This window comes from Bidens hawaiensis, unplaced genomic scaffold (assembly GCF_021521415.1).
Source record: "Bidens hawaiensis isolate Kalapana, Puna unplaced genomic scaffold, B.hawaiensis_p1.1 tig00037408_1, whole genome shotgun sequence".
Lineage (NCBI taxonomy): Eukaryota > Viridiplantae > Streptophyta > Magnoliopsida > Asterales > Asteraceae > Bidens > Bidens hawaiensis.
In genome coordinates, this window is record NW_027496537.1 from 1 (window position 1) to 18563 (window position 18563).

Genomic DNA, 18563 nt, shown 5'->3' on the forward strand with positions numbered 1-18563 from the left:
TCAGGAAGGTTAGGGTTCGATACCTGACGGCAGGAGAAGAAATCGGTGCAGTTGTTGACCACTGAATTGAATCGCATTTGAGTTTGGCTTTATAGCATAGGCCTACTGGGCTTATTAGTTAGTATTATGCAAATTCTTAGGAATCATATACAAATTTAATTCTTGTTGTATTTATATGTTTAATTATTATTTCTAGTGAAATGATGACAGTAAGTAACTTGTGTGTTACGGGCTGACTCGTGTTGTTTAAAATATTATGCCAGTGTCACGTAGTTAATGGATTTTAACTAAAAGCATTCAGAGCAATAAAACGTCACACCATATTCTAAACTTTTCTTAAAAACCTTCACTATTCTTAAAAACAAATATTCCACAAACCTTAAGTAAAATATTATAATTGTGTGTATTAGAGGTGCACAAACCGGTTTGGTCACCAAAAGTCAAAACCGGTTGGTTTCGGTTCGGGTTAAAACCGGTTTCTTACAATGTTACGATCGGTTTCGGTTGGGGGTTTTGATTGGTTTCAGTTCGGGTTTTGACCGGTTTCGGTTCAGTTAAACGGCTTGGAACCAGTTTTGGTGGAGAAAATTACAAACTGTTCCGAACCTACGGTTTCAATCGGTTCAAAACTAGTTTCTACATAATCAATTTCGGTTCATTTTTGAGTCAGTTCGGTTAACTGGTTTATTTGTCCACATCTAGAGAGAGGCCCCATCTTGTATTCACAAACCTCACATTCAGAAACTTGCTCCACAACAAGGGAAGTTTGCCACCCCAAGTCGATTCATTTGCCACATCATCCGGACCTCGAACTGTGTAGCATGTTGTAGAAGCTCTAAGAGCATATACAATGTGTGCCACATCCTGGGGTCTAAGAGGATGTGGCACACGTGGACGGGAGGCAGGCGGAAGAGTCATGTTGTGGAGCCAAAGTCTGACAGGTGGGTTCGTCTTTGGGAGCCGTGGAGTGGACGGTTGAGGTAGGACCCTTCTCTCACATCACATGTATACATACATATTATTTATATATAATTTTAATAATAATTGTTAATGGGTTTATAGAGGTTTGGCATTAGGGAATGAAGTGGTTTTTTAGAAAAGTTTGGAGTCTGATATGGCAGTTTGAGGAGGTTTGGCGTTGTAAATGTTCTAACCCACACTTTAACAAGTGTGTTGTGGCTTAACTAATCTAAAAATGGGGGGGGGGGGGGGGGGAATAAATGTAGGTGTGTGTTTACATGTGACTGGTGGAAAAGTGGACGTGAGAGGGCGCTAGGAGAATGGCGTCGATGGGCTAAGACTGTTTGGCACCAGCCGCCAGCATGGTAATGGTGGTGTTGTGGTTTGGTGATGAATTAAGCGTTAAAATGATGTTTAGATGGCTTTAACATCTCTACAACGATCAGCCTAATTATAATTTATAAAAGGTTACAAAGTCATATCAATAATGTAGTTTTACTTTCTTTTTGTTTAAATTAGGCGGTTGTTATGTGGAAAAACAATATACTTTTTTTTAATAATTTTAATTTGACTTATGTATTGTATTATAGTTTGATAATTAAACTGGTTTACGTATATTATTAAAATATATGTTTAAACACAATTTAATTATACATTCTTTTTCATATCAACTAGAGTTCTAGACAACAAAATTACAAGTACTACTTTTGTTAATGTGTAAATGCAACAATCGCATATGAAAGTGTGACCATATTTTTCAACAAAGTTATGACATGACATAGATGCTCAATATAAACTACAGAGATATGATAAATAAACATGGCACTGCCGACCAGGCCATCATCCCAAATGAAATACTCGCCATTAAAGAAATCACATCTTTTGCATCTTAACATGAAAGAAATATGGTACATTTGTAGTCAATAAGTCGTCAGTATTGGATATTTTAGGTTTATTATTATGAGCCACGGGCCCGTTAGGTTACTAAGGTTTGCATTAAGTTTTGAGCCCGGATCAACCGGCGTTGTTGCGGGTTTGCAATATGTCATGTTTGCACGAGCAAGTATATCATTAGCATAGGAGCTTTGGGATAAAAATAGACCACCTGTGTGACGGGTAACATTAATTCCAAGGAAGTGGTGCAAGGGACCAAGGTCACACATTTTAAACTCGCTGAAGAGAGACTTGATCACGTGTTGTAGTAGTTTGTCATTTGAGGCTGTTAAAATAATATCATCCACGTACAACAGAAGGTAAGCTAAGTCATTTCCCCTTTTGTAAACGAAAAACGAGGTGTCACTAACGGTGCTACAGAACCTGCATTTTGTTAAATATGTTGCGAATCTATCGTACCAGGCGCGCGGTGCTTGTTTCAAACCATATAACGATTTTGTTAACCTGCACACATGGTTAGGAAAACGTTCATCCGTGTAACCCGAAGGTTGAAACATGTATACGGTTTTGTTGAGGTTTCCGTGTAAAAATGCATTTTTAACATCGAGTTGGTGAATGTTCCAACCCCGAGAAACTGATATATTTAATCCCGATTCGTTAAAGATAAAAATGAGGGTGGCTAGGTCGATCTCGAGGGGAGGATAAGAAGGAGATCAAATTCAAATATATCAAGTTTTATTTATGTTTATCTTTTATTAGTTTCCTAGTTGTAGTCAAATTGTTTTACTAGTTTCCTAATTCTAGTCAAGTTATGATTGTTAGGTCTATAAATACTTTGAAGTGTTTCATTAATAATAAGAGAAGAGAAGTTGAAGTTTAAGTTTTAAAAGAAGTTCAATAATTCGTTTGCTGCTTCCAAGTTCTTATATTCTTCTCCAGCTACTAAATTCAAGAAGTTGAATTAATAATATCGTCACAATATTTAATTCCTAAAAGGAATTATTAGTTCTTGTTTTTTCCACTTCCACCGATCAGAACCATATATATTTTCACCGCCAATTTCCGTGATTACGACTCAAGTTTCACAATCCAGTTTCTCACCAATTATTCTCCAACAATTCAAATTGTTGGAAAAAAAACAAAATTGGATCTAGAACTCTTAAATTTGAGTTGTGTTACTGTAACTTGAACACGGAAACGGAACTCGTACGCACCTGTGAAGGATTATTGTTTTTGTGGTCAATAATTGAGGTGGGATTCCTATCAAGACAATAATAAATATTGTGATGTTTCGAAATAAAGGAGCTGAATATTATTAACTTGAAAACTCTTCTCTCTTATCATTCTTAATAAAACTTCAACTATTTATAGGCTAACAATCCTAACATGACTAGAGATAGTCATGTTATTGACCTCAATTATTGACCTCAAAAACATTAATCTTTCACATATGCGTAGGAGTTCAGTTTCCGTGTTCAAGTTAGAGTAACACAACTCAAATTTAAGAGTTCTAGATCCAATTTTGGTTTTTTCCAACAATTTGGTATCAAGAGCGTAGGCGATCTACGATCTTTGGGAAGTTCAAGAACGGTGTGGGGCGACTAACCACATCAAATCAGAAACTCGAAGACTGGGTATTATGGCGGATGAAAGACCGATTGTGCAAGCAAGGGAGCCAAGTTCAACTTCGTTGCAGTGTCCGAAGTTAACAAAAACAAACTACAACACGTGGGTTGTAATTATGGAATCAATCCTTGATGCTCAAGGATTATGGGAGGTGGTGAACGGAGAAGCCATAGATGACAGAAAGAACAAGATGGCTAGGGCTATTATTTTACAAGCCTTACCGGAAAACGTGCTGATGCAAGTTGCAAGAACCCGTGATGCTCATGAGATTTGGGAATCACTAAGGGTAAGATTTCTTGGGGCTGATCGTGTGCAATAAGCTCGCTTACAATCATTAAAGCGAGATTTTAATCAATTGAAGATGGGTGAAAAAGAATCCGTTGAAGACTTTGCCGGGAAGATAACGGAATACGCCTCGCAATTTGATAGCTTGGGTAGTCCAATGGAAGATCATGAACTCGTAAAAAAACTGCTCGATAGCGTTCCGGACCATTTTATTGCTATTGTAGCAACTATCGAACAGTGGGCCGATCTTAACAATATGGTGTTTGAAGATTGTATAGCAAGGTTAAAGGCTTTTGAAGGGAGAATCAAAGGCAAGGAAGCAATGGCCGAGATGGGAAAATTACTGTATGCCAAAAACGATTATCAAGGAAAAAAGGACACCGATCATGATCGGAAAAATTATGCTCGGGGTCGTGGCTCCTCGAGTTATGACCAACGGGGCCATGGAAGAGGCCGTGGTCGAGGTTCAAGTAGAGGACGAGGTCGGTTCAATCAGAACTATGATAACCGAAGAGACAGTAACCAACCGAACACGGACAACCAAGGAAGAGACGGCAATCAAGGTACTAATCATAACATTCAAAATAGTCAAAATCAAGGTAGAGATAACAGCGGTGTTCGGTGTTATAATTGTAATGTTTTGGGCCACTTTGCGTGGGAATGTCCGAGACTACCGACTCAAGAAGCAAATCTGAACCAAGCTGAGGCCAAGCCGCCAACTCTTATGATGGCCTCGGTTGAAGTTGATAAAGAACAAGTTATGTTGAATGAGGAGAAGGTTTATCCAATCAGTTATGCAAACGACTCGGTAAGCGATTCAATTTGGTATTTAGATAATGAATCGTCTAATCACATGACCGGGTGTGAAGCCCACTTTGCCCACATTGATTATCGAGTGAGCGGTTTGGTGAAATTTGGAGACAGGTCCAAAGTGAATATTAAAGGGAGAGGTTCCATTATTTTCGATTGCAAGAATGGTGAGTAGCGGGTTATGAATGACGTCTATTACATACCCGACTTATGTAGCAACATATTGAGCATTGGTCAGTTTACCGAAGAAGGGTGTAAGGTTTGGATAGCAAACGACCACTTGTAGTTATACGAGGAAGGATATCGCTTGCTAATGAGAGTCCCGAGAAATCCAAACCGTCTTTATAAGATCGAGCCCAGAATTGAAACCCCGGTATGTCTTTTAGCTTCCATTAAAGACCAAGGATGGCTATGGCACGCTAGACTTGGTCATGTTAATTTTGAAACATTAACTAATATGAAGACTAAAAATATGGTGCATGGCGATATTCAAACTTTGCATGGTGAGCATGTTTGCAATGCATGTATGCTAGGCAAACATAGTAGAAACCCGTTTCCTAAAACCACCATGTTCCGTGCCACGAGACCATTTGAGTTGGTTCACACCGATTTATGTGGATCAATCTCACCTCCTACTTTGGGAGGAAACCGGTATTTTATGCTTCTTGTAGATGATCATACGAGGTATATGTGGGTTTATACTATTAAAAATAAGAATAATGCTTTGGGTATTTTCAAAAAGTTTAAACAGGAAGTAGAGTTAGAGCATTCGCTAAAGGTTAAAGCTCTAAGAAGCGATCGAGGTGGCGAGTTTCTCAACAAACTTTTCCCCGAATATTGTGATCAAGAAGGAGTAAAAAGAATGTTTACGGTTCCTTACTCTCCTCAACAAAACGGTGGAGTCGAAAGGCGAAATCGAACGGTCCTAAATGCAACAAGAAGTATGATGAAAGCTATGGACCTTCCACAAAACTTATGGGGAGAAACGGTGAGACACTCGGTTACGTGTTGAATCGGGTACCTACTAAAGCATTGAAGACGGTAACCCCCTATGAAGCCTTGAAGGGCCGAAAGCCCAACATAACACACGTACAAGTGTTTGGATGCTTAACGTACATGAAGATACCCACCGCCAACCTTCAAAAATTAGATGACCGAAGCTTGGAGGTTGTACATCTCGGAACCGAACCGAGATCAAAAGCTTACAAATTGTACGACCCGGCTCAAAGCCGTATTTATGTGAGCCGAGATGTCCGTTTTGAAGAAAGTCAAAAGTTTGACTGGTCTCGACATACCGACTCGTGTCAAGTCGGAACCGGACCTGAATGGGTTGAATTTATAATCAAGCCGGTCCAAGAAGAAGTTCAACAAGAAGTTCCAGCAGTCGAGAACGAACACCCAACAGACCTTAACGGGCCTGGATTTGAAGACCAACCGGAAAGAAATCCCGAACCTAAGCTGCGAAGAACTGGTTGTCAGTCGGTCCCTCCAGAAATGTTTGAAGATTATGTAATGTTTTGTGAAGGAGAATGTCTTCTCCTAGATGAAAAGCCATCTACTTTTGAAGAGGCAAAGAATTCCAAAAAATGGCGAGAAGCAATGAGATACGAATTAGTCTCAATCGAACAAAACAATACGTGGGACTTATGTAACCGACCACTGGGTCACAAGGCGATTGGTTTGAAATGGGTGTTTAAAACCAAACGTGATGCAGACTGGTCAATAACAAAGTACAAAGCAAGATTAGTCGCGAAGGGGTACGTGCAAGAGCACAGGGTAGACTTTGATGAGGTTTTTTATGGAAACTGTACGTTTGATTTTAGCAATTGCGGCGAATTATGGTTGGTTCGTTTACCATTTGGACGTTAAATCGGCATTCTTAAATGGCGAGCTGAAGGAAGAAGTATACGTGAAGCAGCCTAATGGTTTTGAAGTTCCCGGGAAACACGGTATGGTTTATAAGTTACGAAAGGCTTTATACGGTCTTCGCCAAGCCCCACGAGCTTGGAATGAAAAACTCGACAAAACGTTAAAAGGTTTGGATTTTATTCGATGTCCGAGAGAACCAGCGGTGTACAAGCGGAATACAAGAACCGACATTCTCATTGTTGGTGTATATGTCGATGATCTTATCGCGACTGGTTCAAATGAAGCCGAGATTAAAAAATTCAAAAGTCAAAAGAAGCATGAGATAAAGTTGAAACAAGAAGCTTATGCTAATAAAATTTTAATGAGTGCAGGTTTAAGTGAGTGCAACCCGACTCGATTTCCTATGGAACATCGGTTGCAAGTGACTAAAGATGAAGAAGGCGAGCCCGTTGATGCAACCGAATATCGGAGAATAATCAGTACCTTAAGGTATTTAACACACACGAGGCCTGATTTGAGTTACTCAGTTGGAGTTGCTAGTAGGTTCATGCAAGAACCGAAACAATCCCATATGCAGATTCTGAAGTATATATTACGATATGTACAAGGCACAAGTGGATATGGTTTAACGTATGGATGCGGTAGTAGGGAGTTGATTGGTTTTTGTGATAGTAGTTAGGTATGGATCAAACGGATGGACGAGGTACCACCGGAACGGCGTTTTATTATGGTGGTTCATTGATCTCATGGCTTTCACAAAAGCAACAAACTGTAGCCTTGTCATCGTGTGAATCTGAGTATATGGCAGCAGCAACTGCGGCTTGTCAAGCTATATGGTTAAGGGGATTGTTAAGCGAGTTGACCGGGCATGAAGAAAAGGTGGTGACGTTGCATGTGGATAATAGATCTGCTATTTATTTGATGAAGAATCCCGTGTTTCATGGAAGAAGTAAGCATATCAATATTAGATTTCACTTCATTCGTGAATGTATTGAACGTGGTGAAGTCCATGTTGAGCATATTAGTGGAGAGAAACAAAAGGCGGATATTCTTACAAAAGCGCTACCGAAGTTAAAGTTTGAAGAGATGAGGAAATTGCACGGGATTGAAGATCTGAAAGGAACGAATCAAGATTAAGGGGGTGAATGATATATTTAATCCCGATTCGTTAAAGATAAAAACGAGGGTGGCTAGGTCGATCTCAAGGGGAGGATAAGGAGGAGATCAAATTCAAATATATCAAATTTTATTTATGTTTATCTTTTATTAGTTTCCTAGTTGTAGTCAAATTGTTTTACTAGTTTCCTATTTCTAGTCAAGTTATGATTGTTAGGTCTATAAATACTTTGAAGTTTTTCATTAATAATAAGAGAAGAGAAGTTGAAGTTTAAGTTTTAAAAGAAGTTCAATAATTCGTTTGTTGCTTCGAAGTTCTTATATTCTTCTCCAGCTACTAAATTCAAGAAGTTGAATTAATAATATCGTCACAATATTTAATTCCTAAAAGGAATTATTAGTTCTTGTTTTTACCACTTCCACCGATCAGAACCATATGTATTTTCACCGCCAATTTCCGTGATTACGACTCAAGTTTCACAATCCAGTTTCTCACCAGTTATTCTCCAATAGAAACCGCAAGACTAAGCACGGTACGAATAGTAGTGGGCTTTACAACCGGGCTAAATGTCTCGTCACAATCTATGCCAATTTGTCGACTTTTCCCGTTGACAACTAGCCGAGCCTTGTACCGTTGAAGAGAACCATTCGCGTTGAATTTGTGGCGATACATACACCGGATGATGTTTGTGTCTGGCGGTTGAGGAACAAGAACCCAAGTTTTATTATCCATCAAGGCTTTAAATTCGTCGGTCATGGCGGCACGCCATTTGGATCGGTAAGGGCCTTTAAGTGTGAGGTGGGTATGGGTGAGATTGTGGTTTCGGTTTGGGCATGGAGGTTAAGATGCGTTATGGGGCGAAATGTTGTGACTTTTGACCGGGTGATCATTACGGTTGTGGAGGTGGTAAATTGACAGGTTGTGGCTCAATGTTGTCATTTATATTTTGGAGTGTGGTGGGTGATAGGGGCTGTTGAGTTGCATGAGAGGGTGAGGGTGCTAAGGTAACAGGAGGGGAAAGTTGGTTTGTGGACGTAGGTGGAGGGTTAGGATATGGTTCTGTAGGTGGTGGTGAGGGTTGGTATATAAGGGGTGAGATGCTATCATCTAAGAATGTGTAGTTTTGTGAGGATGAGGACGAGACGGAAGCGAACGGGAAAGACGACTCATCGAACGTGACATGTCGGGAGAAAAAAAAAACCTTGCCGGAGGCAATGTCAACGGTAGCCTCTATAATCGGCCGGGTAACCGAGAAAGACACATTTAATGGATCGTGGTGCGAGTTTGTTGGGTCGAGTGGAGTTAGTATTAGGATAACATGTGCATCCAAATACTTTCAGATGATCATAGGTTGGGTCTTTTAGGTAGAGGGCAGATATGGGGGGTTCGGAAATGGAGGATTTTAGTTGGTAATATGTTGGCATGCTGCATGCCGTGTGAAGTGCTTCAACCCAAAAGGATGGGGAAGAGAGGCATGCGTAAGGCGTGCTAACATTATTTCATTTAGTCGTCGGATCATACGTTCCGATTTCCCGTTTTGTTGAGAAGTTTGTGGGCATGAAAAATGAATTTGTAGGCCATTTTTGTTTGCAAATGAATTAAATTGGTGATTATCAAATTCACCCCCTAAGTCACATTGAAACGACTTAATAATAATATTAAATTGTGCTCGAATATAGGTATGAAAATGAGAGAATTTGGTATAGGTGTCGGATTTAAATTTTTAAGGAAATACCCAAGTGTATTGGGTGAAATCATCCACAAGAACCACGTAATATTTGTAACTTGTTTTGCTTGGGATGGGCGACGTCTACAAATCACAATGCACAATATCAAAGGGTAAAATAGTACTTGAATTAGAAACTGAAAACGGTAACCGTTTGTGCTTAGACAATTGACACGAGTTGCAAACTAAAGTCTTAGCACGCTTATTACATGAAATAAGTTTATTCGAAACAAGAAAATCGAAAACTGGAAATCCCGGATGACCCAAGCGATCATGCCAGGGGTCTCGAGAGATGGCTGCACAAACAGTAGACTCTGCGGGAAGGACTGGATAGGTGAGCGGGTAAAGGCTACTCGAGCTGCTGTGGCGCGATAACATCATGCCAGTCTTGTAATCCTTCACAGAGAAACCATAAGGATCAAAATCAACTGAAACATTATTATCAATTGAAAACTTTCTAACGGAGATAAGATTCTTAATGACATTAGGTGCATATAAGATATTGTTTAGGTGTAACGGACGGGATAAGGTTGTCAAGGTTGAATGACCCGATCCAAGTATTAGCATGGGCTGTCCATTACCTACAAAAATAGAACCAATAGGACAATTAACTGATGGGTTAGTAATTTTACCTTGATCTCCAGTCAAGTGGTCCGTAACACCCGAATCCATGTGCCAATAATCATCCCCGGAATCCATAGTCATTGCTTGAAGAGCTTCACCCAATTGAGTGGGTTGTAATGGATCAACAGAAGCAAAGTTGGCCTGATTTGGAGTAGCAGATGGTCCAGTGGGCTGTGAGGTTTGTTGGTGTGGGTTAGATGGGCCACGACTAGAAGAAGCAGCCCATGGTGGAGATGGGCCAGCCCAAGGTTAAGCCCACCCAGCCTGAGTCAGGAACGGGCATGGAGGAGGGGTCCAATATGCCCAGTATAGTGCGCGTGCCATGGAGTTCGACCAACCAGGTTGCTAGACTTGAGGATGGGCTTGGGCTTGTGACTGAGAGTTGTTTGGACCTCTACTACGTGGGCCTAGATTGGTGTTGGAGCGGCGAGTGTTCTGACTCGTGGGCTCATAATAATAAACCTAAAATATCCAATAGTCAGAGGCACCAACTTTGTTCCCGACAACTCCAAACCCGTAAACAATAACAAAAAGGTTTTAACTGGCCCTGCCTAAATACGCATTCCCCCTCTTTGACGTCCGCCATTGGAATGGTGCCTCCCCCATTGGCGTTCCTCTCCTTCTCTTCATAATGGTGTGTAGTGCCCGTCTTGGTGACATGACAGTGAGTTTAACGCCCACTATACATGATGTAGGGGTATGGTACTAAACCCGGTTTTACGATCCTAAATTTATTATGTTTGGCTTATTTTATTATATGGACTAATACAATGTTATTGGGCTGAGGGGGTTTTGTGGAGGTAACCCTAACTGGGCTAGGCCCATTAGGGTACCATGATGGTGGCCATGAGACTCTCTATATAAGGAGGTCTCCACCTCCTTATCAATGGGTCATGCTCAATAAGAACCACCACCACTTTTTTGTGTCTGTAAACAAGAGATTCCTCAGGATTTCTTAGCAGTCACCTCCACACCCCCAAAAAGCCATCGCAGGTCACCAGCAGCTGATGAAGAAGATCAGACGTGGTTCGTTCATCTCGAAAATCCGTGGAAACATCGTCATGGATCAGGTCAGATTCATTTCGTGCTTCGACATTGGCGCCATCCGTGGGACGGCAACGAACTACCCTTCGATCTTCATCTCGGCTGTCAGATCTCTCCCAGGAAAACCCAGATCTGGAAGTTTACAGAAAAAGGCTTCAAGGCTTGTTCTATTAAAGCTCAAAAAGATCCATAGATCTAAAAAGAGGCTTCCAGATCTGTGCAAAAAGAAACGGCGTGATTCGAATGATCAGGTCTCCGAATCTGTGATGGTTTTAAATCTGCTCCGAGCTTCAGATCTATCTAGGTCTGATTTACAGATCTAGGTCTAGATTACAGACCTGGATTTTAGGTCTAAAGTTGCAGATCTGACTCTAAAATTGCAGATCCAGAAATTACCAGACTTCCGCCGCCATGTACGCGCGCCCGCGGATTCTCACTCCGCAGCCGTGCACGTGCCGCCGCGGAAACCACCATCTGGGTTTTGCGCAAGAGACCTCCGCCATGCACGCGCACTCACGAGTCACCACTCCATCGCCGTGCATGCGCGCTTCAGGCCTCGCGCCAAACTTAAAGGTTGGGAATCCTCATAATATCCCATATGGCTACGCGCCAAACTTAAAGGTTGGGAATCCTCATAATATCCCATATGGCTACGCGCCAAACTTAAAGGTTGGGAATCCTCATAATATCCCATATGGCTACGCGCCAAACTTCAAGGTTGGGAATCCTCATAATATCCCATATGGCTACGCGCCAAACTTCAAGGTTGGGAATCCTCATAATATCCCATATGGCTACGCGCCAAACTTCAAGGTTGGGAATCCTCATAATATCCCATATGGCTACGCGCCAAACTTCAAGGTTGGGAATCCTCATAATATCCCATATGGCTACGCGCCAAACTTCAAGGTTGGGAATCCTCATAATATCCCATATGGCTACGCGCCAAACTTCAAGGTTGGGAATCCTCATAATATCCCATATGGCTACGCGCCAAACTTAAAGGTTGGGAATCCTCATAATATCCCATATGGCTACGCGCCAAACTTCAAGGTTGAGAATCCTCATAATATCCCATATGGACACGCGCCAAACTTAAGGGTTGGGAATCCTCATACCACATGCTCATGCACCACATATGCTCACGCATATTACACATGCTTACGCATCACATGCTCACACATATCACAGTCTACGCGCACGTGCATGCAACATCTGCGCGCGGCGTGGGACATAAAGCCTACGTGCACGCGCATGCAACATCTGCGCGTGGCGCATAACACAAAACCAAAGTCTACGCGCACGCGCATGCAACATCTGCGCGTGGCGCATAACACAAAACCAAAGTCTACGCGCACGCGCATGCAACATCTGCGCGTGGCGCGGGACATAAAGTAGCTCGTAAGCCGCCTCATGCGCAAGCTCCACTATTATTACAGCTCATAAGACGCCTCGCGCCCAAGCTGTTATTATTCTTATAGCTCGTAAGACGCCTCGCGCGCAAGCTCCACTATTATTACAGCTCATAAGACGCCTCGCGCCCAAGCTGTTATTATTCTTATAGCTCGTAAGACGCCTCGCGCGCAAGCTTCTATTATTCATACAGCTCATAAGACGCCTCGCGCGCAAGCTGTTATTATTCTTTTAGCTCGTAAGACGCCTCGCGCGCAAGCTTCTATTATTCATACAGCTCATAAGACGCCTCGCGCGCAAGCTGTTATTATTTTTTTAGCTCGTAAGACGCCTCGCGCGCAAGCTTCTATTATTCATACAGCTCATAAGACGCCTCGCGCACAAGCTGTTATTATTCTTTTAGCTCGTAAGACGCCTCGCGCGCAAGCTTCTATTATTCATACAGCTCATAAGACGCCTCGCGCGCAAGCTGTTATTATTCTTTTAGCTCGTAAGACGCCTCGCGCGCAAGCTTTTTATTATTCATACAGCTCATAAGACGCCTCGCGCGCAAGCTGTTATTATTCTTTTAGCTCGTAAGACGCCTCGCGCGCAAGCTTTTATTATTCATACAGCTCATAAGACGCCTCGCGCGCAAGCTGTTATTATTCTTTTAGCTCGTAAGACGCCTCGCGCGCAAGCTTTTATTATTCATACAGCTCATAAGACGCCTCGCGCGCAAGCTGTTATTATTCTTATAGCTCGTAAGACGCCTCGCGCGCAAGCTTTTATTATTCATACAGCTCATAAGACGCCTCGCGCGCAAGCTGTTATTATTCTTTTAGCTCGTAAGACGCCTCGCGCGCAAGCTTTTATTATTCATACAGCTCATAAGACGCCTCGCGCGCAAGCTGTTATTATTCTTTTAGCTCGTAAGACGCCTCACGCGCAAGCTCCACTATTATTACAGCTCATAAGACGCCTCGCGCGTAAGCTGTTATTATTCTTATAGCTCGTAAGTCGCCTCAGGCGCAAGCCTCATTATTATTATAGCTCATAAGCCGCTACTCGCGCAAGCTTTATTTTTCTTATAGCTCGTAAGCCGCAACTCGCGCAAGCTCCATTATTATTACAGCCCGTAAGCCGCCACACGCGCAGGCTTTATTATTATTATAGCTCGTAAGCCGCAACTCGCGCAAGCTTTATTTTTCTCATAGCTCGTAAGCCGCAACTCGCGCAAGCTTCATTATTATTCTCATGGCTCGTAAGTCGCCTCACGCGCAAGCTTCATTATTATTATAGCTCATAAGCCGCCTCGCGCGCAAGCTGTTATTATTCTTTTAGCTCGTAAGATGCCTCGCGCGCAAGCTTTTATTGTTCATACAGCTCATAAGACGCCTCGCGCGCAAGCTTTTATTATTCATACAGCTCATAAGACGCCTCGCGCGCAAGCTGTTACTATTCTTATAGCTCGTAAGTCGCCTCACGCGCAAGCTTTATTATTCTCATAACTCATAAGCTGCCTCGCGCGCAAGTTATGTTACATTATTATCAAGATGCGCGCCCCATCTTTTATCAGGCCTCGCGCCACTATGATGCGTGCCATATCTTATTTAAGCCAGGGCACCATCATCATCATAGGGACCGCAACATGTCACAATCATGAAGAAAACCTCCCAAAACTCAAAGACAATAAAGACAAGGCCAAAGAAAAGGGAAAAAACCGCCTCATAGCCTAACACACCTCATAAAGTCCAGCGCTCCACCTAGACGCTTGCGCGCCCAGGAGCAATGCTGGACTTGGGGGGGCTTGTAGGGGTATGGTACTTAACCCGGTTTTACGATCCTAAATTTATTATGTTTGGCTTATTTTATTATATGGACTAATACAATGTTATTGGGCTGAGGGGGTTTTGTGGAGGTAACCCTAACTGGGCTAGGCCCATTAGGGTACCATGATGGTGGCCATGAGACTCTCTATATAAGGAGGTCTCCACCTCCTTATCAATGGGTCATGCTCAATAAGAACCACCACCACTTTTTTGTGTCTGTAAACAAGAGATTCCTCAGGATTTCTTAGCAGTCACCTCCACACCCCCAAAAAACCATCGCAGGTCACCAGCAGCTGATGAAGAAGATCAGACGTGGGTCGTTCATCTCGAAAATCCGTGGAAACATCGTCATGGATCAGGTCAGATTCATTTCGTGCTTCGACACATGGTTTTGTTGTGCAATGGTCATTTCACGTCACAATGCACGGGTAAAAATCCCTGATTTAAATAATTAGAAACTTCATATTCAAATTACAATAATAAATATCTTCAAACTTAATGCATTTCATCATCCGATACTGAACAAAAACTTGTATTCTAATTGTATGAAAGTGTATAGTAAATACTAAATATGTTTATTCTCAACCGGTTTAAGGTTTAAGTATAGATATGAAAATACTTTGACGTTGCCCTTCTAAAAATATATACATACAAAAATAATAAATGTTAACTTATGGATGTCGCCTATATGTTGAAAATCAATACGACCAAATTATAAAATAACACTTCTAGTTCTTGTTATTAATCTACTATTTTGTTTTCTCATGTCGCTATCTGACAAAAAAATCAGTTTGAACATTATAATCAGATTCTACAATCTTTTTTTATAATTAAACAGATCTTCACACGTTTCATAACTTTAAGAAAAAAAAATAATAAGTTTGTCAAATTAACGATTTGAGTAATGGATTGTCTCATTATCTCAATGTGATATATTGAAATTTTAGGTGGTATGTATATATAGGGAAAACTTAAAATACACAGAGATAAAAAAAATGAAAAGTGTGAGAAGATTTATGACCATACAAAATAATAATAAAAAGTTATAAATCAAAATATAAATAGAAACCAAAAAAATTTAAAAAACTAAACTGTTTCCCCTGTCATTCTAGTTAAAAAAACAAAGACACAATGTCAAAAAAAAAGACACAATGATGAAAATGAACAAAATACGCAATTATAACTAAAAAAAACACAATAGATCGCAAAATATAACACAATGCCGAACAAAATATAACACAATGTTGAGTAATATAACACAATATAAAAAGAAGACACAATGTCAAGGGAAAAAACACAATCAATGACGAAAATAAACATAAAACACAATGATAAACAAAAAGACACAAAAATATTGTTTTTTTTTAAGAACAAGAGAAAGACGGTGTTAACATTTTTGTGTTTTTACCTTGTTTGTTTTTTTATTAAATTTTGAGTTGTAAGTTTTTTATTATTTTTTATATTTTTGAAGGGTTTTTTTGTATATCTATAAATCCTTTTGGTCGTTTTCATTTTTTTTCTCATTTAATATAATAACTTAACCCTGTATATATATTACCTTAGAACGAAAATACACTAATTTTAAGATTGATTGTATGGATAAAATATGTTTATGTTTATGTCATCAAGTCATATATTTGGCTTTATTTACACAAGTTTCGTACAATAATAGATATGTCGGGTGATAAATAAATAAATCTAATCTTGCATATGAACAAGCTTTCAAAGTTATTAGATATAAATATTTTTATTTTTATCAAATTGATTTTTTCAACCCCCACACAACCCATATATCTATTTGTGTTAAAAACATCAATCATATGTCATACACGCTTAAAATCATGGAGCATGGTCCATTTAGCTAATTTATCTAGATGTGTCAACCGAGTTGGCAAGCTGTAATCAAGTTGTACGCATGCAAATTTTGTTGGTGAGTTGATAAAATAAATTAAAAGATAATCAAACAAAATGACAAGTCGATATTTGTTTAGCTTAGTGTGCAAACAATTCGAGCCGCTCGTGAACGTTTTGAGATGAGATCGATAAAAAGCTCGAAAGAGCCGAGCCTAAACCATTGGCAGACCCCAGGACTTTCTATTAATGAGGTCCAATTTTTCGGTGTTCATATTTTTCGGGTAAGTTGTAGGTCCGGTTGGGGCAAGGAAAATAATTAGTTGACTTACCTACATGAATGACCAATCTTTTTTTTTTCCTTTTAATTCCAATCATGATATCCATTTTTATCCTTTTCCGTGAACAAGTAACAAATAAAGCAAAATACTTGATTAGTATTTAGATTATGCTCTAACCAATATTGAAGGTACTTAATCAATCAGCAATAAGGGGTAAATGGTTTTAATTGGCCACCAATATATCATTTTGAATAAGCATGACCTTTTGGTTAACATGACGTGGTATAGTTTGATTATTATCTACCTGTATTATTAAAACAAAATCATTCTTTCACATGTCATTCAATTTGAACAGTCAACTAGGATGTCAACTAATACTATTATCATTTATAGACTTACTAACAAAGTTACAAATACAACTTTAAATGTTGTATTAAATGGCATTTTTAGATATTTATGAATTATAAAATTTTATTTATCATTATTTATATCTTATGAATCCATAAGGTATTGCATATATTATTAACTTTAACTTTTTTGTTGTATTTTTAACTACCCGTGTATTGCACGGACTATATCCTAGTTTATCTAAATAAAGTGCTTGTCATTTGCTTTTGGGATTACTCTATAAAATAGTAACTAAGTTTTGAAATTGTTCCAATCAGGTCACTAATAAAATATTTTGTTTCAATAAGGTTACTAAAGTTTTATTTTTGTTCCATTCATAGATATTTTACCTGTATAGCAGGTTATCTAGTTCTTTTTATTGTTAAATAGTTTGACGTTGCATAATATTTTTTAAAAATTGAAAAAATTAGTATAAATTGAGAAAAATAATTTTTAATATGGCAAAAAAAAAGAAAAGAAAAGAAAAAAATTGAAAAATTGCAAAAAAAAAAAAAACTAAAAAATTGCGAAAAATTACAAAGTAATTAATATGTTCCTATATTTTTTTTTGTATTGAAGCGTGCAATTAATAATTGTACTATTAAATATTTTAATATCACCTAACAATCTTTTTGAAATTTTTTTAAATGGTGGTTTCTTTATAAAAAACATAACTTAAATTTTTCTACTTTTTTTTTGTCATTTTCATAATTTAAAAATTATTTTTCTTAATTGCTACTAATTTTTTCAATTTTTTAAAAAAGTATTATGCAATGTCAAACTATTTAAAAAAAACTAGGTAGCTTGATATCCAGGTAAAATATTTAGAATTGAAACAAAAAAGAAACTTTAGTAACCTGATTGAAACAAAATATTTTATGAGCAATCTAATTGAAACAATTTTATTGCTTTATTAATATTTTATAAAATAATCCCTGAGCTTTAATCTCAGCAGGTAGTTCTTATTTTGTATGCATCATTTAATATTTTTTGTTAATAAGACTCACCATAAAAGCTAACAGCCCTCATAATAAATCTATATAAGCACCAATGAAACGACAATTGCATCCTAGTATAGCTTGTAAATCTTACACCATTCAAATTCATACATATTCGTCCAACCAGCCTAAAGTTTCATTTTATTTTTCAATTAGTAGTTTAATCTCGCTTTTATCTTTCTTCATGCAAGTCCCACATCGCCACGTAAAGAAACCCACCTACCATAACCTCTTTATGAAAATGAAACCAAATCAATACCAAAAAATGAGTTTTTAACTTTATTAAGGCTCAAAAACTTATAGGGTTTATTAATTTGAGAGTATAGGTTCCGTCAATTAATTCTTATAGTTATAGGATTCATAGAAAATTTAATATAACGTCTCTAAATATTTTTTAAAAAACATTGGGGTGGTCCAGGAACCTCGACCCACATAATACGAGTCTGTGTCTTGGCCTGAGCCTCAAATAAAGCTTGTCTAGTCATCGAGGTTGAGCTCGAGCCTTATATGGCTCTTTTAAGCCCATTTAAAGTTTTTCACATAATATATAAAAATAATTAAAAATGTATATAAAGTAATTAACAAATAAGAAGGAAAAGGTTAAAATGCAAATAGGGAAAAAATGTGAAGTGTTAGAAAGATTTGTGGCCACGTAAAAAAAACCTTTATAAAATTTTAAAAATGATAATAAAAAAATTATAACTCAAAATATAAATAAAAAAAACTAAAATGTTTCCCCCGTCTTTTGCGTTCCAAAACAGAAAAAAGACTAAAAAGACATAGTCGAGAAAAAAGACGCCAGACAAAATAAACAAACAACACAATGATACATAAAAAAAGGCATAATAAATCACAAAATATAATACA

General features: G+C 38.8%; 1 protein-coding gene across 1 annotated transcript; it reads left to right on the top strand.

The window, feature by feature from the left end:
* Positions 1–3841: 3841 nt before the first annotated feature.
* Positions 3842–4750, top strand: LOC143589365 (uncharacterized). The gene has a single exon (XM_077070143.1). It carries the CDS (start codon positions 3842–3844, stop codon positions 4748–4750), a length of 909 nt encoding a protein of 302 aa, XP_076926258.1.
* Positions 4751–18563: the final 13813 nt, after the last annotated feature.